At 36.2% G+C, this 24,887-nt stretch overlaps 1 protein-coding gene across 8 annotated transcripts in view; it reads right to left on the bottom strand.

Moving 5' to 3' along the window:
* The window catches only part of MYOM1 (myomesin 1), a 159,867-nt gene that overhangs the window by 32,314 nt on the left and 102,666 nt on the right, over positions 1-24,887 (bottom strand). For 7 of the 8 annotated variants that reach the window (XM_045065410.1, XM_013051430.2, XM_013051431.2 and 4 more), the window contains 4 exons: positions 22,351-22,547; positions 15,557-15,683; positions 12,595-12,779; positions 10,512-10,626 (listed from right to left, as the gene is read on the bottom strand). In XM_045065410.1, the coding sequence (XP_044921345.1) occupies positions 10,512-10,626; positions 12,595-12,779; positions 15,557-15,683; positions 22,351-22,547 (624 nt within the window). Of the gene's footprint in view, positions 1-10,511; positions 10,627-12,594; positions 12,780-15,556; positions 15,684-22,350; positions 22,548-24,429; positions 24,718-24,887 lie in introns of all 8 variants that reach the window. The other variant, XM_004742784.3, reaches the window with a different exon arrangement.

Here is a 24,887-nt window from a genome sequence, read left to right as displayed (position 1 = left end):
GAAAAAGGTAGATAAGGTTCAGTATGCTGCATCCAAGGTTGAAAAGTACATACTAACATGTCTAATCTATTTTATAAGAATTTCCATCAGAGAGTTTTAGAATTAATTTTAAAGTATTGATGCTTTAGCAGTAAATTCTCAGGTAAATGGAACAACTGGGAATTTAGAACAATAATTCGTAGAGGTTTTTCTCTTTTTTTTAATTGAGGAAAAACTGGTCTATAAGATTATATAAGTTTCGGTATATAACACTATAATTCAACATCTGCATACACCACTAAAAGTCTAGCTACCGTTCATCACCATACGATTGAATCCCTCTACTCATTTTGCCCACCCCCCACCCTCATTCCCCTGTGATAACCACCAATCTGTTTTCGTATCTATGAGTTTGCTTTTGTTTTGTTTGTTCATTGTTTTAGGCTTTTAGATTCCACATGAGTGAAATCACATGGTATTTGTCTTTCTGCATCTGACTGACTTCACTTCCCATAATATCTTCAGACCCATCCATATTGTCAAATGCTTTTTCTGCATCTATTGAGATGAACATGTACTTGTTATCCTTCATTTTGTCAAAGTGATGTATCGCAAGGATTGATTAGCAGGTATTGAACTCTCCTTGAATCCCTGGACTAAATCCCACTTAATCATGGTGGATGATCCCTTTGAATGTATTGTTGAATTTGACTTGTTAATGTTTTATTTAGGATTTTTGCATCAATGTTCATCAATGATACAGGCCTGTAATTTTCTTTTTTGTGGTGTCATCTGGTTTTGATATTGGGATAATGATAAAATGAGTTGGGAAGTGTTTTCTTCTTTTCAATTTTTTTTAGAAGAACTTGAGAAAGACAGGTATTGAATCTTTGAATGTTTGATAGAAATCACCAGTGAAGCTGCTCTGGTCCTGAACTTTTTTTTGTTGAGAATTTTTTGATTACTGATTCAATTTCCTTACTAGTAATCGGTATATTCAGATTTTCTATTGCTTCATGAATCAATCTTGGAAGATTGTATGTTCTGAGAAATTTGTCTAGTTCTTCTAAGCAGTCCTCTATGTTGGTGTATAATTGCTCATTGTCTCATGATTATTCATATTTCTGTGGTATCAATTGTAATATTGCCTCTGATTTCTAATTTTGTTTATTAGAGTCTTCTCCTTTCTTTTTCCCCCCTTGGTGAGTATAGCTAGTTTGTCAATTTTGTTTACCTTTTCAAAGAACCAGTTCTCAGTTTTACTGATCTTTCCCCTTTTTTTCCTAGTCTCTATTTCACTTATTATTATTCTAATCTTTACTATTCCCTTTTTTCTATTAACTTTAGGCATCATTGTTCTTTTTCTAGCTCCTTTGGGAGTAAAGTTAAATTGTTTATTTGAGATTTTTCTTGTTTCTTGAAGTAGGCCTGTATTGCTATGTATTCCTTCTTAGAAACACTTTTACTGCATCATTCCAAATATTTTGGTATTTTCTATTTTCACTTGTCTCTAGATATTTTTAATTGATTTTCTTTGATTATCTTGATGACCCAATGGTTGTTCAGTAGATTTGTTTATCTCAAACATTTTTGTGGTTTTTCTAGTCTTCTTACAATTGATTTCCAGTTGCACAACACTGTATTCACAGAAAATACTTGATGTGATTTCAGTGCTCTTGAATTTATGGAGACTTATTTTATGATTTAACATGATCTATACTGGAGAGTGTTCCATGTGCAGTTGAGAAGAATATTTATTCTGTCACTTTTGGGTGTAATTTTCTATATATATCTATTAAGTCCCTCCAGTCTAATGTATCATTTAAGGCTGATATTTCCTTATTAGTTTTCTGCTTGGATAATCTATCCATTGATATAAGTAGAGGTATTAATGTCCCCTACTATTATTGTATTGCTGTCAGTTTCTCCCTTCAAGTCTGTCAATATTTGCTTTATATATCTTGGTGCCCCTTTATTGGGTGCACATATATATATATATTTTTTTTTTAAGATTTTATTTATTTATTTGACAGAGAGAGAGAGAGAGAGAACAAGTAAGCAGAGTGGCTGGCAGAGGGAGAAAGAGAAGCAGGCTCTCCACTGAGCAGGGAGCCAGATGTGGGGCTCAATCCCCGACCCTGGTATCATGACCTGAGCCGAAGGCAGCCACTTAACCAACTAAGGTGCCCCTGCATATATATTTATAAGTGTTATGTCTTCTTGCTGGATTGACTTTTTTATGATTATATGCCCTTGTCTGTTATTACAGTCCTTGTTTTAAGTCTGTTTTGTCTGGTATGAATATTGCTACTCCAGCTTTCTTTTCACTTCCATTTGCATGGAATCTCTTTTTTCATCCCTTCACTTTCAGTCTGCATATGTCTTTAGATCTGAAGTGAGTCTCTTGTACACAGAATATAAATGGGTCTTTTTTTTTTTTTTTTTTTTAGCCATTCTAATGGTCACTCTATATCTTTTGATTGGGGAGTGTAGTCTATTTATATTTAAAGTAATTATTGACAGGTATGTACTCACTGCTATTTTGTTAATTACTTTCTGGTTGTTTTTATAGTTCTCTTTCTTCCCTTGAAGTTTGGTGGCTTTCTTCAGTGTTATGTTTAGGTTCCCTTCTCATTTTCTTTATATATTTGCTCTAAGTTTTTGCAAAGTTATTTGCTCTAAGTTACTGCAAAGTTCACATATAACCTATGTATGTAACAGTATGTTTTGACTTCACAGTAACTTAAATTTGAATACATTCCAAAATTGTACATTTTTCTCTCACCCAAATATTTTTATTTTTGATGTCACATTTTACATCTTTTTATTTATGCACCCCTTAACTAATTGTTGTGGTTTTTAAATTTATTTTGCTTTTTTCTGTCTTTTAACCCTCATACTTGCTTTACAAGGGATTGATTCACTATCTTTATAAATTTGCCTTTTCCAGTGAGATTTTTACTTTCTTATATTTTCTTATTATTAATTAGTGCCATTTCTTTTTGGTTTAGAGAACCCTCTTTAACATTTCTTGTAAGGCCAGTTTAGTGGTAATGAACTCCTTTAGCTTTTGTTTGTCTGGAAAACTCTTAATCTCTCCTTCAATTCTGAAATAACATTGCCAGGTAGAAAATTCTTGGTTGGGAGTTTTTTCCTTTTAGCACTTTGAGTATGTTATGCCACTCTTTTCTGGCTTGTAATGTTTCTGCTGAAAAATCTGTTGATAGCCTTATGGGGTTTCTTTTGTATGTAGTAAGCTGTTTGCTCTTGCAGCTTTTAAGATTTTCCCTTTAACTTTTACCCTTCTAATTATAATGTGTCTTAGTGTCATTCTCTTTGGGTTCATTTTATTTGTAACTCTCTGGGCTTCCTGAACCTGTATGTCTGTTTCCCTCCTCAGATTAGGAAAGTTTTCAGCCATACTTCTTCAAATAAGTTTTATGGCCCTTTCTCTCTTTCTTCTCTTTCTGGCACCCCAGGATTGCAAATGTTATTTATTCCTCTTGCTGTTCTTTCAGAGATCTCTTAAGTTATGTTCATATTTTTAAGTTCTCTCTTTTTTTTTTTTATTACTCTGTCGGGTAAGTTCTTTTTTTTTTTTTTTTTTTTTTAAAGAGTTATTTATGAGGGAGAGAGAAAGGGTGAGAGATAGCACATGAGTAGGGGAGGAGCAGGAGGAGAGACTCTTCAAGCAGACTCCCCTCTGAGTGCAGAGCCCATCCAGGGCTCAATACAATGATCCATGGGATCATGACCTGAGCTGAAACCAAGAATTGGATGCTCTACTAACTGAGCCACTCAGATGTCCCTGTCTGCATCTGTTCTATTGTTTTATTCCAGCTCACTGATCTGATATTTGGCTTTATCCAGTCTGTTGTTGAATCCCTCTAGCATATTTTTCAGTTCAGTTATTGTATTTTTCAGCTTTGTAACTTCTTTTTTTTAATTTTTTATTTTTTATAAAATATATTTTTATCTCCAGGGGTACAGGTCTGTGAATCACCAGGTTTACACACTTCACAGCACTCACCAAAGCACATACACTCCCCAATGTCCATAATCCCACCCCCTTCTCCCAACCCCCCTCAGCTTTGTAACTTCTATTTGGAACTTTCTTATATTTCCGATCTCTTTGTTGAGGATCTCACAATTGATCCATTTTTCACCTGGGTTCAGTGAACATCTTTATGATTATTACCTTAAACTCTGTATCAGGTAGGATGCTTATTTCCACTTCATTAATGTCTTTTTCTGATGTTTTGTCTTGTTCTTTTATTTGACACATATTCTTCTGTCCTTTCATTTTTTTCCTGACTCTCTGTGTTTGTTTCCATGTATTAGGTAAATCAGCTACCTCTCCCAGGCTTAAAGGAGTAGACTTGTGTAGAAATGTCATGTGGAGCACAGAAGTGCAATCTCCTCTGACGGCCGAGCTGGATTATCAAGTGGTACCCCCTGTGTGGACTGATGTACCTATGGGCAGTGGCAGGTCTGTGTCTGCAGCTTGACATGGGCAGGGTTGGTGTCTGGCCCACCTGCAATGCATGGCTGAGCTGTGGTACTGTTCAGGTTCCTGAATGGCCAAGTTTGGTCTCCATGCAACTTGGAGAACAGAAAAACCTGCTTAGTTGCTGTCTCAATTGTCTCAGTTATTGAGAGAAGAATATAGAGCTATCTCATTGAATTGTTCTGGAAAACAAAGAGATCTTTTGTGAAATATGAAGTGAAACTACTATTAATTATAAACTATTTAGTTTTAATTAATTTGTAGCATAGTTCTTTGAATGAAGGTATTTACAAAGAGTAACTCAGTAAGCTAAATATTTTACAATCATACTATAATGGGAGATTGAATTGAGATTGCCTTTGGAAAAAAGGTAGTCTCCTGTGGTCTGGCTTTACAGAGAAAATAGCGTTTTGGGAAAATATTTTTTAAAAATTGTATGGGACAAAAAAGAAGAAGTGTGAAGAATTTAAAACAAAATGACGCTCTTTGGAAAATTTAAAAGCCAATAAAACAACTTTAAAAACAACTTAAAAAGCAGATAAAAACAACATAAAAAGAGCTCAGAGTTTCTTGTATCTGAAAAGGACATGTTGGCTTAAGGAAGTAACTATGTTCAACTGGCAGGGCTAACTTTTCCACATTAAAATCTAAGAGGAAGTTCAATAGTAGAATTCCTTAAATAAAGGAGTTCTTAAAATATAATGGGCAAAAAATTCTATAGCAATTTTTAGAAAGATATATGATATTCAAATGGATGATTCTTTTTATAAATGCTCTAGAAAAGAGAAGAGCAAATACAATGCCAGCATTTCTTTTTGTCCTTTTTTTTTTTTTTTAAATTCTAACTAGTTGGTGCCTGGGTGGCTCTGATGGTTGGGCCACTGCCTTTGGCTCAGGTCATGATCCCAGAGTCCTGGGATGGGGTCCCTCATCAGTCTCCCAGCTCCACGGGGAGTCAGCTTCTCCTTGTGAGAAGCTTCTCCTTCTGAGTCTGCTTCTCCCATCTCACTCTCTTCCCCTCAAATAAATTTTAAAAGCCTTTGAATAAATAAATAAATGAATTCTAATTAGTTAGTTAACATAATGCCAGCATTTCTAATAGGCCCCAGATTAATCCTCGAACAAAGCCTGTGTAGATAGACCTGGTGCAGTGTCAGAGTTAAGAAAGGTATAGTTAAAACATCCTCAAATCTTTTTAGAACGTCCTGTGGCCTAATTGAGTTTTTACCAAGCATTGAGCTACTGTCACTTCATGGGTGAAACTCATAAATATCTGAAGAGCTGTACTCTCTAAAGCTGATTAATGTGTGAACAAAATGGCTCAGATACTTAACTGGCAGGCAGTCAACTTGATATTCTGCTGTCACAGTCAAGGCTTCCCTATGGATATTCTCATCTGGGTGAAAGGCTGTCCCACCCTCCAACAGAGTTGGGCTGGAAAAGTGGACCAAAATCTGTCAGGACCTACATTTTCTCAACCTTTGAATCTGCTCAAGAACATGAAGAATTCAAGAAAGAACACAGGAGATTTAGCTATAGAAAATTAAAGAGATTATTTTGGTGTAAAAAGGATTTAAGAAGAATTGTCTTGAGTTTGCTGCCTCAACCTTACCTTACACAAATCCTTAATATGGACAGGGGGATACCAGATTGTGGTGGAATGGCATTTTAATGGTCCCTTCAGGCTTGCCACCACACCTAGTATATGAATGAGCTAAGGTACATCCCAGGGCTAAAATGAATGATTTGGAAATTAACTGTCCCTCCTCTCCAAAAGATGATTTTAAAAAAAAAAATTGAAAGCCAAAATGAAACCACAGTAAACTGTTATATTCCTATATATTTCATAATCTGATAGGCAATTTTTCTCATTTAATTTAGTCTTTTACATCAGCATTAATAGTCCTTTTTACAAGCTTTAGCTATTTGTCCTTTTCCATGGGGTGTGTGTGTGTGTGTGCACGTGTGTGCTCATGTTTAAAAACACGAGTCACGTTTAAAAACAGAATAGAAGAGTGGGACAGAATAGAAGCAGAGAGAATTGAATTAATGCAATCAGTCTACGTGATACTTAGCTCCCCTATGTTTAAGACCAAAACTGCTGGCTGACCTACCACTTTGGTACTCACATCGTGGCCTCCATTATAGAATATCTAGGGTTAAGTTTACACACTGTGGCTATAAAACAGAGTCATACTCACTAGCCAAAACATGTAGTCATTCATTATCTTTTTCATTTAATAAATGACTACAACACACCAGGTACCAGGCCCTTGCAAACAGGAAGAAAAGACACACAGTTCCTGTTTTGAAGTAGCCCACAGTTAAATCAAAGTTCATAACCCTGCTTTCATGCTAGAATTATCCAAGTGGCTAAATAAACAAAAATGAACCTATGCCCAGGCTCAGTCCTGGAGATTCTGATATAATTGGTCTGCAGTGGAGTCTGAATGGAGTCAGTATTTTTCAAAAAAAAGTTCCTGGCATGATTCTCATGTACAGCAAAGGTTGAGGACTACTGTTTTAATGGCTGAAAGAGAACAGTTAATAAACAAATACAAGGGAAATGTTCTAAACGAAGCCAGTTGAGCAGAACAGCCAGCCTGGCTTCCTCCTCTGAATCCTTGAAGACTCCACTTCTAGGCGACTGAGAGCTCGTTTACATTCTCAGTCCTGCCAGGTGCTATGACAAACCAGTTTTCAGAAACTGGAATTGGTTAGGAGGTTGTCAACTCAATCATTCCTTCCAGTGTTGCATTCTTCTAACCTGCCTTGCTCCTAGTGACCAAGTCCTAACTTCTGGTAACTGAAGTTAGGTTGGGACTCTGCCTTGTGTTTGGGCCCTCCTCTCCATCACCTGAATTCTCTGGCTGGCTGCTGAGTCTCTGGTAAGAATACCTACAGCCTGTACCACCAGTCATTTTTTTGTCCTCCAGATCACCTGCCACACCTTGGCAGGTCTTTCTTTTATCTTCCATCTGATCTGGCTCGCCTTGCCTCCGCCTCCCCCTCTGCCCCAGGCTTGATGCAATCAATATAGATACCATTTGAAAACTATCAAATATCAAGATTAGGAGTACCTTTTATATACTAAACAAATATACACTAAATATTTTTCAGCTTATTCTTCTTACAGGCTTTTTTCTAGCTTAATTACATTTCTTGGTAAAGCCTGATACACTGAGTCTATTTTTCTGGATCCTCATCGGCAGAACAACTGGACATTCTAGTAGGGCCTGAGCTACGTCTGCTGGCATATTTATTGACTTCAAAGGGAGACCAGTGATCCTCTAACTCTGGTGGATTAAGTTAACTTTCAACTCAAATTCAGATTACACTTGTGATACCGTGCTAGATTTATCTGAGGCTTGCTGTTACATGATGAGCTTTATTTCTGAAATGTTAATAATACATTCCAAAAGAAGTCATTCTTCTGCAATAGCAATCCAAATTTCACATCCCAAATCTTGAAATTGATAACATGCCTCCCCACCTCTGCCCTATCCATTCTAACATATAATACATATCTAAGCAAAAGTAAAATATTGGTATTTAAGAAAATCATTAAATACAGTCAACTTTACACTACAGGTAAGTTTTTACAAGGACTTATGAAACCCCAGTTTACTGTCTATTCAGATATGAGAAATATTTTATGAACATCTATTATAACTCTCATCACACACCATGTTGTAAGTTCTGAGTTTTCCATGTAGATTGTAAGCCCAGTGTACAGTGATGATATCCTATTCCTCTGCTCCTGTTGCCCACACATATTGTGCTCACATACCGTAGCTGCTTAAGAAATGTATGTCCCAAGAATGAATGTGCCTGTTGCATATGAACATATCCACGTGTCTCCTGGGTTTTGGTGTTCCTTTACAGTGAAGGACTTTGACTTTGTGCATCCCAGGGTTCTTTCCTAGTCTGTGAGCCAAAGGGTGGCTTCATCTCCTGCTGTTTTGTGGGTCAGTGTCTGCAGCTGTTCTTTGTAGTTATATTCTGGGAATGGAATGGCCACAAAAAATGACTTCCAAATCAGTAAAACAAAACTCTTTACCCACGAGCTCATCAGAAGATCATTTTCTGATGGTAAAACTTCTGTAGGGGTAGTTTTATTAATGTCATGCCTGAACACCTGCCATTCTGAGACTATTGATGAGAAAATAAGAACTCAATTTCACCTTCCTTCAGTTAATCAGATTTGGAATCCATTGCATCAAAGGTGCTTTTAACTGATCCATGATTAGGTTAAGAGTTTACCTCTTTGGTGACCTAAATGTTCTTACAAGAGTTTGCAGTTGTATCTTTTTGCACCTGCATTTGTTTCTATTTCTTTAGTAGTGGCAACCCCAGAGTCCGCTTCCTATACAAAGATATATTCTGGTGTCTTCACCTATTGCCTTTTATCTGGTGTGTATGTGTCTAGCGTTGTCCTGTTTTCTCATGGAATTTTACAAAAGGTACTTATAATGAGGTGTGGCACTTTATCCAGACAACTTTTACAGTTGTGTATAAGTCATTTTTCACACCCAGGTCTTAGAAGGCAGTTTTAAGAGTAGTTGAAAGTAGGTTATGAAGTAATAGGATGAGAAGGGTAGATACTTCCTAAAAGGATACTTTTGATACACTTTTCAAGTAATATGCAGGGAGAGAAGAAGTTTCTATGTTTACTTTCTTGCCTTATCATAAAAATAAATATCACATTATATATCTACTCTTTGTTTCAATCTGAAAATCGATGTGGATTGAAGTGAACATGCTTGGACTAGAATGAAGGCAAACTTAAAATAGCTGGTTAATACTTTTTTAATCCTCTCTCATTTCAAATGTTTCTTTTGAAGTTATTTTTTATTGATTTATAATTGGCCCAATATTATATTAATTTCACATGTACAATGTAGTGATTCAATATTTATGAACTGATCACCTTGATAGACCAAGTTACCATCTGTCTCTTTACAAAGTATACAAAGTGGTTGCCTATATTCCCTATGCTGACTATTACAGTGCTTTCTATACTGTAACTTCTATGAACTGAAATATGTAATAACTTTGAAAAGCAATAGAGATTAAATGGGAAGATAAGTAATTATTATGTAATAATCTGAAACTATTTGCACAGTGAACAGTGTAAAGTTTGTTCACATAATAAAGGGGAAGACTGTATTCCCTAGCTCAGTCATGGCATCTCTTGAAACTGGGAAGTGAAAGTTTCTTCCTTTCTATAGATCATCCAGTTAAAACTGCTGTTAGTTTTACCCAGGAGTCAGCAAACTATGGCCTGCAGGCTAAATTTGGCCCCTTGCCTCTTTGTATGACCTGCAAGCTAAGAATGGTTTTTATTAAACAGTTGAAAAAAATTCAAAAGAAAATTAATATTTCAAGGCATGTGAAAATTACTTAAAATTTAAATGTCACAATACATGAAATATATAATGCATATAACTGGCACAATAAAGTTTTACTAGAATACAGCCATGTTCATGAGTTTATGTATTATCTATGGCTTCTTTGGTTATGGCAGAGTTGAGTATCATGACAGAGCTGAAAATATTTACTGTCTGGTCCTTCACAGAAAACACTTGATGACCCCTGACTTGACTTAAAAGATACAATTAAATAAATTCTGCTTTTGTTTAAGAATCATGCTTGTTCACTGGGCTGTTCAGCTCCTACAACTGGGAAAATATTCTTATAGGACTTAATGGCCACAGTATGGTGACAGAATAATGTCCTAGAAATGTACACTTGAAATAGTCCAGGAAACATACTTTGACCAAGAACTTCCCCATTTTTAGGTACAGTCCAGAATAGCCCTGGATCACTTCAAACCTGGCTGATTCCTGTCCTAAGAGCGCCTGTGATGCGATAAACAATTCACATCCGCAGGCCAAACTTACCAGCTATTCAGATAGCATACACTGATAATTTTGAAAATTAAGAAAAACATAGAAAGTAAGATTGAATTGCTCTGGTGTCTTACACAGATGAGATTAATCTTAATGAAAGTGTCAAAGCCCACCTGGACGGGTTTCTGCCACAACAGGCCCAGCAAGGTCCGATGGCTTGCCAACACCCGCCTGGTTGATGGCTCGGACACGGAGCACATAGCTGACACCCTCCTTGAGGCCTTGTACCTAGAAGAAGCAGGAACAGAAGTGATGGGTGTTCCGTGTCATTTGAACAGAGGTGCTCTTCCTGTGCACAGACGATTTTGTTATAGAGCTCAATTTCTCCCATTCGTGGAACTCTATCTCCTGTCCTCACTTAAGGTTACCAGATTAACATTTTTTTTTTCCAGATTAAACTTTTCAACATGTACATGTTTTTCTCCACCTCAGGCTTGAAATGTATCTGAATATAAAACATCCAGGAGAGCGAATCTATATCACAATGGGTATGAAGATTATAGGACATCTCTACTTCTTTATTCCTATATTGTTTGAATTTTTCATCATAGGCATGTGTCTGTTTTATAATCAGAAAAATCAGTAAGTCTATTTTCACTTTAAAAACTGTGGACAAACTCTGAGATAATTTCCTTACAGAAAATTAACCTCCTGGTTTGTGGGGCACATTCAATCTCAGTGTCAATCTCTCTCCCTCTCTTCTATATTCACCTTTCTTCTTTTTCTTTCTTCAAATGAGTGAACTTAACCATTCTTTGATATGTTTAAACTCTATCATTTTTTTCTTCCCACCCGTATTTTCTAGGCTGTTGGTCCCCTCTGCTTAGCTTCTTATCCTTGTTTTGTTTACCCTGAGTCAAGCCCAACCTCAGCTCTTGGGATCCTTTGCTGCATCAAGTTGAAGATTTGGAAATTATTCTGGCCATAAATATACACCATCACCATCAGATGTATCTGATTTTTTTAAATGTTCTTTGGGGGTTTCTTTAAATCTACAGGCCTCCTGACTCATTTTAATAACCAAATAGCATGCTAAGTTCCTGACCTTCCTTCTCCTTTTTCTTTCCCCCATGAAATGCAACCTTTCCCACCTCCTCAAGGTTTTAGAAGAGGTTAGGGAGCTCACTGGCATATGCTAAGATGAGTTAATGGTGTGTTTCAAGGTCATCTCTCTTGGAGGATATATTTATATTTTTTTATGGGGACAGTAAATACCTCAATCCTGGAGAGAAGCTGACAGACAGTATGGACTTTAGTCCACAGTGGCAGGTCAATGGGAGAGAACTTGTAGAGCATGCATACTCTGAGAATCTTCCAAGGCCCACCCTCTAGGCAGTGGCTTATTCTGGCAACAGGTAGGGCTGCAAACTAAATGCAGTGTGCTGTTTTCTGTATGACTGTGGTGAAGCCACACTTCTTTCTAAGTAATGAGTCAGAATCATATTCCCCACAGCTTCTGAAGCCCTAGTGTGAATTCAGGGTCTCCAGGTGTCACTCCTGACATAGGAGAAAACATTCTTTTGAGATATCCATTTGTTACAAGTGAGATTCACTGGCTTTAGCAGAACAGTCACTGGCAGATAAGTTAGGAATTTGTTCAGTTAGAACACTTTAGAGCAATCTGGAAGCCAAAGATATGGATAAGGGTGAGGATTAGGTCAAGAGTTGAGTGAACCCATTCCACTAGCCTCTGAGAGCTCATATGAGCACAAGCATGGGAGAGCCCATGAAGTAAGACAGTGCATGACTCAAAGGAATCAGCAGGTAAAGCCTTGCTGGCATGAATGCTATGAAAACAGCACCCTTAAATCAAAAACCATCCTCTAAAATCAATCAATCAATCAGTCAATCAATCAGAGGAAGAAATGAGAAAGTCACCTTTCTAAAACTGTGAGTAACCAAAATGTAAGGTGGACAGTTGGAGGAAAGGAGGAAAAGAAGATAGACGAGGGAGCTTGTAGATGTTTGCCAAAGCTATATTAAGGGATTCAGGTTAAATATAACCAAATTGCTTTAAGCATCAGAAACTTTGCCCAATCCCAACCACTGTCAAATGGAATCTTACCAGGAGCCCAATATAGGAAACAGACCACAACAGAAATGTGTTTTATCTTGCTAACTTTAGAGTTAATAGTATTAGGGTACCATTTCTTCTTTTTAAAAAAAATGTTTCTCAAAATATGAGCACTGTCTTACCCTCAGGTATGTGTTCTTAATAGCTGCCTTATTGAGTCCTCGCCACTGGTCATCTTTGGCATGGGCCTCCTTCAAGTCCACAAAGTAACCCGTGACGGGAGTCCTTCCCGAGTGGATAGGAGGCTTCCATTGCAGAACCAGGGAGGTTTTCCTGACTTCACTATATTTGACATTGTGTGGGGGTCCTGAAAAAGAGAGAAACGGAGACCAAAATATAAGAATTATGACATACATGTCAAAATGCAAATATGTGTAAATCTAGAGCCATATCTGAAGTCTTAAAGCTGAATCCAGTGTTCTTTCGTGAAATCTACTATTTGTGTAGAAATAGGTATTTTGTGGTCATTTTGTATCAAGTTTCCTCAATGGCTCTACATCAACCTACTAAGTCCTTTTATGGGCAAGGCAGTTAGAGTTAATTCAGAAGGTGTATGAAAACTTGCTTTCAAGGGGTCCTTGGGCTTCTAGTCCTCATCTTTTATCAAAAACAGTTTAATTTGGTTGTCAATTCAGTTTCAGATTATTTTTGGATAGAAATCTGAAACTTCCCCTAACTTTCAAATTAGGATGAAGAAAGCAACTCTATTTGATGGCATATGAATATAGATAGTAATATTTCTTCTACAGGAAAAAGGAATATGTTATAAACTAGATCTCTTCTGGAGGGAAATCTTTCCCATAAAGCATATATTCCATCTACGAGTAAAAAACTATAATTACAGTTTACAAAGAACTTTCACCAAAACAAATACAATCAAGCCTATGGGTCTCAGTTAAACATTGCTAGGTATTTTATGAGACCCAAACATTGCTAGATATTTTATATTTATTTATCTCATTCATCCTTAAGACAACAGAAAACTCAGAGAAGCCAAGTAACTTGACCAATCTGTTCAGGAAGAAAGTCAAATGTCCTCCCTGCCTATGTGCTCTTTGCACTCTTGGGAATCTAAACTATAAGCGACCCCCCACATCCTTCCATGCCCACCAGCTGCTATGTAAGTGATATATTTATTTTCTTTTTTCCTGACCTTTTTTTTTTTAAAAAAAAACTGATTTCTAACCAACCAATCAAAATCCCCTGAACTAACTTACAGTGCCCTAAAAGCCAGCTACAAACACAGCCTCTATCATGCTATGCTTTGGCGTTTTGCAAATTGATAGCTCAATATTTATGGGGCCCTGTCCCTTGGCTTAGTGTGTCATCCCTGCCTTCCAACAAGGTAAGAGGTTTAAATAACATGGTAATATATTTAAATAATAACATCAATGCCTTATAATAACATTTCATGTTCTGTTTTACAAAGGACTTTTAAATCATTTTCTTGTGCCATCCTCAGAATCCTGTGAGGCATCCAAACAGATAGCACTCATCCTGCAATCTCTTTTGCTAACTAAATCTCTTTCAGTTGAAACGTCTTCCACAGGTCTGCTCAGAATTTCTTAGTTTCTAGTTACTCATATTTTAACTTGATTCAGGAATTGCAAGAATTTAAAAACAGATCCACTTTTGTGTAGGTGAGAGAAAGAGCTTAAGAAATACCAACTGGCTTAAAGAAGGTACATGGAGGGGCGCCTGGGTGGCTCAGTGGGTTAAGCCTCTGCCGTAGGCTCAGGTCATGATCTCAGGGTCCTGGGATTGAGTCCCGCATCAGGATCCCTGCTCAGCAGGGAGCCTGCTTCCTCCTCTCTCTCTCTGCCTGCCTCTGCCTACTTGTGATCTCTCTCTGTCAAATAAATAAAATCTTAAAAAAAAAAAAAAAGAAGGTACATGGAAAGGCAGCATATTTGCCTCATATATTTACTGAAGCTGAGTGAGTGCTTGAACTGCTCTTGGGTTTCTCTTGTAAGCTTTTTGTTCACACTTGACAGAGAAGTGATGTGAACAGAAGCTCTCTAAGCAAAGGCAAAAATGATGGTTCTTCAAGGGCACTAGGGTTTCAAGTAGAGAAAGGGGGTGGCATCAGAGACAGGGCTGGATCTACCCAGTATACTCCAGTATGGCCTTGTGTATGTTGAATATTAAATCCAAGTGAGAGAATCAAGTCATCCTGTGGCACTCATTGGGTCTGTGAAATTGGTACCACTGGAAGCAAAATAAAATCACCCACCAAAGACTTTAATGTTGTTGTTTAAAACTTAAGAGGCTTAGTAAATTTCTTTGCATTCAATTTTTTAATTTCTTCAGTGTTGTTGCTGTATATGTTTTTAAAAGCACAGGTAGGTGTTTCTACCATTCTCCCCGTTTTCTTCCCTGTTCAGTCAGCCATTCACTGTGGCAACCTGCAAAGGAGAATATTTCCAGCCAGGTTGAGGAACTTTATTGTGATGCAGAGTTGAGACAAAAGTGCAGAGAGAGCAGAAGGACTGGAGAAGGAAGTGAGGGAAATAGGTGGAGCAAGTCCAGTACTTAAGTCCTGGGCAGGGTTGTGAAGTACACCTGCATAATATAACAAAGAGCTAGCAGCAAGGGAGGAGAGAGACAACAAGGAAGAGGAGCCACATTGGCTGAGCTTGGAGAGAGATATTTGGGGGAGGATGATAAATGGCATGAGAATACATAAGAATTAGGGAGTACAGGAAGAAGTTTTTGAGACATTTTGTTGTGGATACGAATTAGATGCCCTTTGATGGTCTTTAAGAAGCACAGACAAAACTCAGAATTCCTTTTAAATGATCATGTGGAACTTGGATTTTGTGCTTCGGGTTAGTCTTATTCCAAGCAGAGGTATAACTATGATTTACTGGGAATACAAGCACAAGAAATTATAGTCATTTTATGTTGGTATTTATATTTATTATTTATATTGGTATTTTTATTTAGTAGGATTATAAAAATACCTCAGGTAAACATAAGGGGCCAAGAGAATGCTTTTCTCTTAGAACTATCTATAAGGTACTTAAATTTACTTCCAAGTTGGAGGTTCTTTTAGAAGAAACTCCAATGGTTTTCATGGTTTACCTGGAACAGCAATGGTCCACTCTTCACATTTGAAGCATGCACTTACTGCTGAGGGCTCTCCCAATCCGGCGATGTTCATGGCTGCCACTTGGAACTGATACACCATGTTTTCCTTCAAGTTGCTAATCTGCAACATGACAATATCTCAGATAGTGGATGTTGATTCAGGTTCATTTATTTAAGTTGTTCAACATTTTTTTTTTACTTACCCACTGTGTTGGATACACCCTGAAGTGACCCTCAATGAGTCATACCCTTTTGTAATCTACTCCCCTTCAGTGTGGGTGAAGCCTGTGACCTGCTTCCAACCAAGAATTTATGGCAAAGGTTTTGGAATATCAGTCCTGTGATTGTAGTTCCATCATATGGAAAAGGAGAGGGGATATTACAGATGTAATTAAAGTCCCTAATCAGAGGATTTTTGAGTTTATCAAAAGGGAGATTATCCTGGGTAGGCCTGATTTAATCAGATGAAAACTCTCAAAATGGGGTCTGGGACTTTCACAATGAGAGCACTGTCTTGATGGCCTTGAAGAAGCAAATGCCAGGTTGTGAATGGCCTAGCCACACACAGTTGGAGAAGGGCAGCCTCTAGAAGCAGAGGGCCCCAGACTTACAGCTGAAAGAACTGAATTCTGCCAATAAGTGTATCAGCTTGGAGGAGGAACCCAGCTCCAGAGGAGAATGAGCCCAGCTGACATCTTTGTGAGACCTCATGCAGAAAATCCATCTAAGCCAAGTCTACACTCCTGACTCATGGACACTGTAATATAATAAATTAACAGAAAATTAAGGCTTATATAGATGAAAATTACAAAAATTCTAAGCTAGGAATCAAAATATTCAAAATCTTGTCATTTTTTGCTCCTTATTGAGTGACTTAATGTTTTCTATATCCCTCAGAAGAAATTCAGTTATGGTAAATATATGTGATAAAATAATGAATGTGAAAACATTTGCAAAATAGAAATGATGGACTATATTAGTGTGAAAAAAATCTATGGACTATACACAATCCTTTGAGCTTAAAAATGCTTAATAATTGGGGGTGCCTACGTGGCTCAGTCACTTAACTGCCCAACTCTTGATTTCAGGGTCCTGGGATCAAGCCCTGTTCCAGGCTCTGTGCTCAGGGGAGTCTGCTTGTCCTTCTCCCTCTGCCCCTCCCCGCTCATGTGTGCACACTCTCTCTCTCTCAAATAAGTAAATAAAATCTTTTTTAAAAATGCTCAATACATGGAGGCATTGATGTAACCAGCTGAGTTAACAAAGCTTACCTACTGTATGACTTAAAACAAGGCAAAACAAGTATGTATCTATGATCTAGTCTACACCTGATTTGATCATGAAGTCATAAGTTCATCTGAAAGAGGTCTTGTCATGCCAGTTATTTAGGGTATAAGGTGAATATAACTGCTACATGTTATGGTAACAGAATAATACAAACTCTATTTTTGATTCATACATACATGCACACACATTCCTTTTAAGAAGGGAAGATCTTTTTAAATAAGAAGAAACCATCATGTAGATAACTTGGATCTAAAAGTACTTTATTCAGGTACCAAGTCTGTTTTGGGCCTCCATTAGTATGACTAAACATTCTAGTTTTCCTGGGTCCTAGTTTAAGGATATAGGCAGTTGTAGTGTTGAAACTAGGAGAGTCCTAGGTAAATGGGAAAAGTTGGTCATTCTAGGCTTAGGTGAAATATTGTAGCATGGGACTTCTATTTCTGGCAATGGTGAACTAGGCTATAGAGATTGTCTTGCTAAAAAATTCAAAATACTAGATAAAAATATCTTTTAAAAATCTTTTCAAAAGCATCAAATTAGTGTCACAATGTTACAGAATTATCGGGACAGAATAAAGGGAAATACAGAACCAAAAAAAAAAAAAGTGGATTTTACCTTGGGGATAGTGGCCAATAAAGAAAAATTTGACCTTTCGTTTTGTTTATCAAGCAGAAGAACACAGAAATCAAAGCCTAGAGCCAACCTTAAAAAGGGGATAATAAAAGAGAGCCCTCTACAGTTAAGATGGAACCCTAAAAGGTCTTTACTCTTTGGGAGTAAAGTTGAGTTAGAAATAAACCTGCCTTTATACAGTTCAAATTCATATTGCTTGATTGTCCAAAAAATTAAAGCCTTGTATTTAAGAAAAAAAAAAAAACTGAACAGGTGGTATCCCCAGGCACCTTGCAGAAGCAAATACAAATCCTCTACAGAGTAAGATGCCTTCATCCTATAGCTCAAATTATTCATGAAAATATTTTAATGACAATGAGCAGCCCACAATCAAGGATAACCAAACATAGGAAATAAGACATCATGAGCCAGGCTACAAAGCTAATGATAACAGATACAGACCTGCAAAGATATTAGATAATAGAATCATCAAGAGATTAGAAAAATAGCTATGCTTACTATGTTTTAAATATAAAATACAAACTTAAAATATCTGTAGGACTAATCCTGAAACTAATATTATGGTATATGTTAACTAAGTAGAATTTAAATAAAAACTTGGAATCTAAAAAAATAAATTAAATAAAATATCTGCAGGAGATAGCAAACTATAAAATACTTTATAAAATGTAACCTTAAAAAGGGAAAAATACAATCAGAGAAAAATAGTGGATGTGTTTAACAAGAAATCAGATGCAAAAGAAGAGCAAATTTGTAAACTAATGGAAAGTTATAAGAAATTACACAGACCACAGTTCAAAAAGATACAAGGATCAAAGAGAGCAGAGTGATTAAAAGACGTGGAAGACAGAATGAAAATGTCAAATACATGTTAGAGTTTCAAGAGGAGAGGGGAGAGAAACTAATGTAATCTAGACAAATCTAAATAATTACTGACTAGAAAACAATAACAACAATACTTTTGAATTAAAAATTGACTTAAAAGCACACATACAGAAACATACAATGGGAATAGAATAAATGGCTTAGGTATTCTGAGGCCCTATTTTTCTCAGACAAGAGTAAAACAGTAGAATAAATTCAGACTGCTAATTTGCTCACTGTAATTTCTGCAGTAACCACCAAAAACAAACACAGAAACCCAGAGTCTATACCTTTCAAGGTAGTGTAGAGGGAAAAGGGGATGGCTGAAGGAAAAAAAATAACTATTCCAAAGTAGTCAGGTTAGGATAGAAACTGAAACAGAACAGGCAGGACAAATAGAAAGTACAAAATAAAGATGATTGGTTTTTCAAAAAAAGTAATAAAAACATTAAATGCTCTAGTTAAATGACAAAGACTCTCAGGTAGAAAAATATCCAACTCTATATTATTTTTAAGAAACATATAGGGGTGCCTGGGTGGTTTAGTGGGTTGGGCCTCTGCCTTCAGCTCGGGTCATGATCTCAGGGTCCTGGGATCGAGCCCCGCATGGGGCTCTCTGCTCAGCAGGGAGCCTGCTTCCCCCTCTCTCTCTGCCTGCCTCTCTGCCTACTTGTGATCTCTGTCAAATAAATAAATAAAATCTTAAAAAAAATTTAAAAAGAAAAAAGAAACATATATAAAGCATAAAGTTAAAGATAGATAGAAAGTCAAAGGAAAAAAATTATATACCATGCAAACACCAACCAAAAGAAAATTGATAAATTTATATTAATAACAGATAATATAGATTGAAGGGAAATATATTGTTAGTAATATAGAAAGTCACTTTGTATGCATCTAATAACACCCCTTCAAAATATATAAAGCAACATTTTAATTGGGTGAATTTTATGATATGTTAATTATATCTCAGTAAAGTAAGATTACCCTTCAATTTTCCTTTCCAGTACTGTCCTTGTCAGGTATTTATACCAAATTAACTCTAGTCTCAGGGTAATTTCATTCATAAACATAGAAGCAAAAATACTAAACAACATTAAACAAAAAAAATCCAGTTATATATAGACAGAGTATACATAATGTCTAGCTTAGATTTATGGCTGGAAGGCAAGGTTATTTCAACATTAGATAGTTACTGGAATATACCACATTAAAACTAAAGGGAAAAAATCATGTAACCATCTCAATAGATTCAGAAAAAAAGATTTCATCATTTTAACTAATTCTTTTTTTTTCATTTTAACTATTTCTTAACTAGGAACAGAAGGAAACTTACTTCAGCTGTCTATCAAACACTGATAGGAAATATAATACTTAATGGTAAAATGGTGAAATGCTTTCCTTTAAGACAAAAATCAAATCAAGAATGACCAGGACCACCACATCTATCAATATTTTATCAAAGATTTTAAGCAGAAAGTTAAAAAAATGAAGCAAAAAATATAAAATTTGGAAATGAAGAAGTTAACTGTCTTTTATAGATGATATGATGATTTACACAGAATCAAAAAGAGCTCATAGGTAACTTATAGAAACAATAAGAAAATTTAGCAAAAACCTATATAAAAATGATGTATATTTCTCTATCCCAGCAATAACAAAATGATATAAAAACATACTATTTAGGGGCACCTGGGTGGCTCAGTGGGTTAAGTCTCTGCCTTGGGCTTGGTCATAATTTCAGGATCCTGAGATTGAGCTCCACATCGGGCTCTCTGCTCAGTGGGGAGCCTGCTTCCCCCCCTCTCTCTGCCTACTTGTGATCTCTGTCTGCCAAATAAATAAAATCTTAAAAAAAAAAACACACTATTTAAACCCTGAAAATATGTAATACCTACAAAAAATAATAAATGATGTGCAAAACTTCTATAGAGAATTATAAAGCTTTATTGAGAAACTTTAAAGACCAAAATAAATGGAGAGAAATATCATGTTCATATATTAGAATATTTAATATTTTAAAGATGTTATTTACTGCTCAATTTATTTATGGATTCAATGCAATCCCAATCAGAATTCTCAAAAGTTTTAGTATAATTTTTTTTATTGTGTTTGCTCTTGCTTGTCTTATTTTTTGGTAGAACATGGTAATCTAATTATACAATTTATATCAAAATACAAAGGGATAAAAATAGCCATGGAATAAAAAAAAATAAACTGAGATAACTTGATCTACCAGTTACCAAATGTGCTATGAAATGGTAATGATTAAATTAATGTGGTATTGGTCCAGTGGTAGACAAACAGAGCAGTGGAACAAAACAGAAAACACAGAAGCAGACAAGTACCTCAAAGAAACTTAATACATGATACAGATAGCCTAGCCCAATAGCAGAAAAAGGACAAACTTTTCAACAGATGGGACAACTGGGTGTTCCTACAGGGGGAAAATGAATGTTGACCTTTACATCACACACAAAATTTATAGGTAAAGTAATGACTTTAATGTGAGTGGCAAACCAGAGCTTATAGAAGAAAATCTAGTACAATATCCCCACGACTTTGGATGGTAAAGGCATCTCTTTAAGAAAAGGGGGGGGGGCAGAGCAATCACTAGTGGCATGGCAAATGTCGTTAAGTCTGGGAATCATGAGTTTGGTATTAAAATTAGTGTTGTTACCATAAAGAGAAGAAAATACTATCCAATGAGCAAGAAAGATAGACACAACTTCCACAGCTACCAAGGGTTTTAAGCTCAGAATATATAAAGAACTTCACAAGTCAGTAAGAAAATCTTTTAGAAAAATGGGCAAAAACTTTGTACAGGCATGTTATAAATGGAGATTTCAAAATGGAGTATGTATATATAGCAAAAGATATTCAGACTCATTTGACACCCAGATTGTCAAAACTGAAAATGTGTGATACCAAGTGTTAAAGGGATGTGCAACAATTGGGAGTTCTCATACTCCAATCTACTAAAATTGAAGATAAACAGATTCTCTGGCCCAGCAATTCTACTTCTAGGTAATAACCTAGAGAAACTAGTGCATATATGTGCCAGCAGACATGTACAGAAATGTTCATAGGTACACTGTTTGGTATAGCTATCAATGTGAAAATGCCCAAACATCAATCAATAACTGAATGGAAAAGTGTATTATGAGACCCTCATACAACAGAATATCATACAATAAGGAAGTCATAGCTACACACCGACATGGAATAATCTTAAAAATACAATTTTGTTTTATGTATTCTTGTTTTATTTTTATGTGTTCAGTATGTTTGTGATATTTCATAAATTTTAAGCATTAAATTTAAGAACTATGGCATTGAGTTTGGGAAAGCTTCATTCACCCAGCCTTACCCTGCTCTTGTCCTCACAGGATGGGGTTCTGGAAGTATAAAGGGAGGTGACTTTCCTCTAGCTGACAACACTCCAAAGAGGGGAGCCGTAGTTATGGCAACAGTGAGACCCTTCAAGTACTCTGAGATGGACAAAGCAGTGAAGAAAAGAAATTGTGGGTAGACACATGTGGACTACTCCTTCGTGATGACACTATGGTGGGGGATACCTCACAAGTGGTGAGCTGAGGCTGGGCGTCAGACTCATGCCATTATTCTTTATGATTTGAACACTGAAAGTTAAAAATGCAGTCATTTGGATCCTGGGACCCTTGATGCTAGCAGCATATTGATTAGAGAAATTTTGTAAGTTTTGAAATAAACTTTTACTTTTACCACAAGTAAACATTTTATAGTAAATATTCTAGGAAGTTATTATGTTTATATGTATGAATCAGAAAATACCAATCCTTCCTGATCAGTCAGATTACTTCTATTTACCTTGGTATATTTCCGACAAAAGTCACGTAGACAATGGACACTGGAGAAATGACATGAATCATTTACAAGGCGCTGAGTGTGGGTGTGGGTGTGCATGTATGTGCAAGTGAACATGTCATCATATATATGACACCACACTACAGAAGGTCATTTACCTTATATGCCTCATCACTGACAGCTTTGATGTTGGCTTCTCTCCATCTTCCTGGTACTCCATCAATTACCTCACGATAGTTCACGTAATAGCCAGTAATTTCAGCCCCTCCAGTCTTATCTGGTTGCTTCCATCCAAGAACCATCGAGTCACGAAAACTTTCAAGACAAGTGATGTCACAGGGTGGAGAGGGTGCAGCTGTTGCAATATGAGTAGCAAATGAGTAGACAGAAATGCATTTATGATTTTAAGCACATTAAGCTTGTTTCATTTGTGCCACATGGGAGGGCACTAGGGTCGTGCAGTATAAAACTAAAATGTGAGACAGATCCATAACTTGGCACCCAGTTTGGTGTATGAGGAAAAAAAAAAAAACAGTGAAAAGTGTACTGTAATTATTATTCCAAAGACAAAAAAGAACTGCCCCCCTACTTCCACAGAAGAATAATTTTTGAAATACTAAAAGTAAAATGGTGCAATATTCTAAAAAATGGTTCTGTTCCCCATAAGAAGAAATATTTTTCCCTAGATATATATTTCATTTCTTTACATGGTTTTGTTTTTATTTGCTCCTTGAAGAAAATATGTATATCAACTTCTGTCTCAATGTACTTACGGAGAATTTCCATATTATTTCCAAATGGTTAGCATTTCACCATTCAGGCATACATACCCTTGTGAGACTTTATGACTAAACAAGTTCTATCTACACACAGAAAAAAATCTTATTTGGAGCTCAGCTAAATGCCATCTTTAAAATAAAAAACAAAAACGGGCACAATCTGCCATATGATATTTTTCTTTTAGTATATAATACCTTTTGCTGCATTATTTTTAACCTGATGTTGGACTATTATTCATGTAGTACAAAATACTACATAGCTGTCACTGTGTTTATTAGTTCTTAACCAGAAAAACATTTGGAGGATGTTTTAAAAGTCTCTCTTCATTTATATGGCTTCTGATCAACTTTTTGCCCAACTACTAAATTATAGTTTTTGATAAAGAAAGAGAGGGTCAGATGGTGGAAAGAAACCCATCTAGATATGCAATAACATCATAGAATTTTCTGAATATTTATTTGGATTACAGGGGAAAAAAGAACTATTTTTATTCAGAAGAGTCTTAGAAGAATAAAGATTTAAAAAATGAAATACATTTGTTTCTCTTTCCCCCTCACAAACCTCCTTCATTCTTTATATATATATATATAAAAAACAACTTCTTCTCTCTCTCTCTCTCTCACTCTTCCTATTACAGAGCAATATTAAACATCAACTCTCAAATGAATATCTCATCTTGAGCTGAGGGGACAATAAAGTTTTAAAAAAATGGAAGTGATAGAAGCTGGGGTGGAGTATCAGTATATGCTTATCATTTCATTTTTATTTGATAAGAAAATACTGTCATCTAAAATATAAAAGCCACAAGTACCAAATATCATAATAAGAAAATTCTGAGCTTGCTGCTAAATAGTCTTAAATAAATCAGTTCTGGGAATGTGATTCATACAGCACAGAATTTAGCTTTATGTGATTATGATACCCTGTTAAACTCTTCATGTCACTTCAAAGAGATAATGTTACTCATATTTATTTGAGTTAAATATGAAGGATAACTTGAAAACCTGAAGATGAACAACAGAAGTTAATAACTATGATCCTGAAGAAATGGGATTTCTTTGTAAAATACTTTTCCTATACCTGTACTAAACATGAATATTTCAAAGGACCCTATATAGGCTGTGATTGTCAAATTCTTCCAGCTCTCAGTTCTGCTTTTCTTAGCAAAATAAGGCCAGAGTTGTGTCTGCCAGGGAAACCAAAAAGGACTCTATAACCAAAATACTTTAAATACTCTATTGTCATTAAGCACAGTGAAGTAAATACAAAAGCCAAACTCATATAAAATTACTTTTACAATTCACTAGACAAAAGTATTGCAAATGGATAGCTGAAAACATGTCGAATGAAGAATAAACATAGATGAAAGTAAACACAGATGGAAGAATGTGATCTAGACAATGAGGTGAGGACACTGATGGAGACAGATGGAACAGTTGTAGTTTTTCGACTCTCACCTATGTCCTTCTTCTTTTTCAGAGGGTCAGACTTACTTTTCCCCTTAATATCTGCCTTCTGTGGTGATGGGGTAAGCTCTTCCTGAACTGTTTCACTTACTTTACTCACTTCTGTTTGGCCCAAGTTGTGAGCACTACTGGGTAGTGAAGGTTTGTTAAGTTTGCTACCAAGCAAAGCATCTTTCTTAAAGGTTGGCTGGGAGGCTCCATGCATGCCTCCCCTGGAGTCTGTTAGTCCACCAGGTGTATCATTCAGTTCAGGCCACACATCTGGAGACACTCCTCCCCCTACAATCGCCAGATAACAACAGAAACACTTTAAGCCCAGACACAGTACAAATTGCTCTTACTTAACAGAACAAAGGGAAAAACAGGACCATATGCAGAACAAAAGTAATCTTAGTTTAACAGAAATCACTCAGGCTGGCAAGAAATATGGATACGTTTCTCATAATTTA

The sequence above is a fragment of the Mustela putorius genome, unplaced genomic scaffold, assembly GCF_011764305.1.
Source record: "Mustela putorius furo isolate JIRA1106 unplaced genomic scaffold, ASM1176430v1.1 tig00003858_pilon_pilon_pilon, whole genome shotgun sequence".
NCBI lineage: Eukaryota > Metazoa > Chordata > Mammalia > Carnivora > Mustelidae > Mustela > Mustela putorius.
This window is presented reverse-complemented; position numbering and strand designations above follow the sequence as displayed.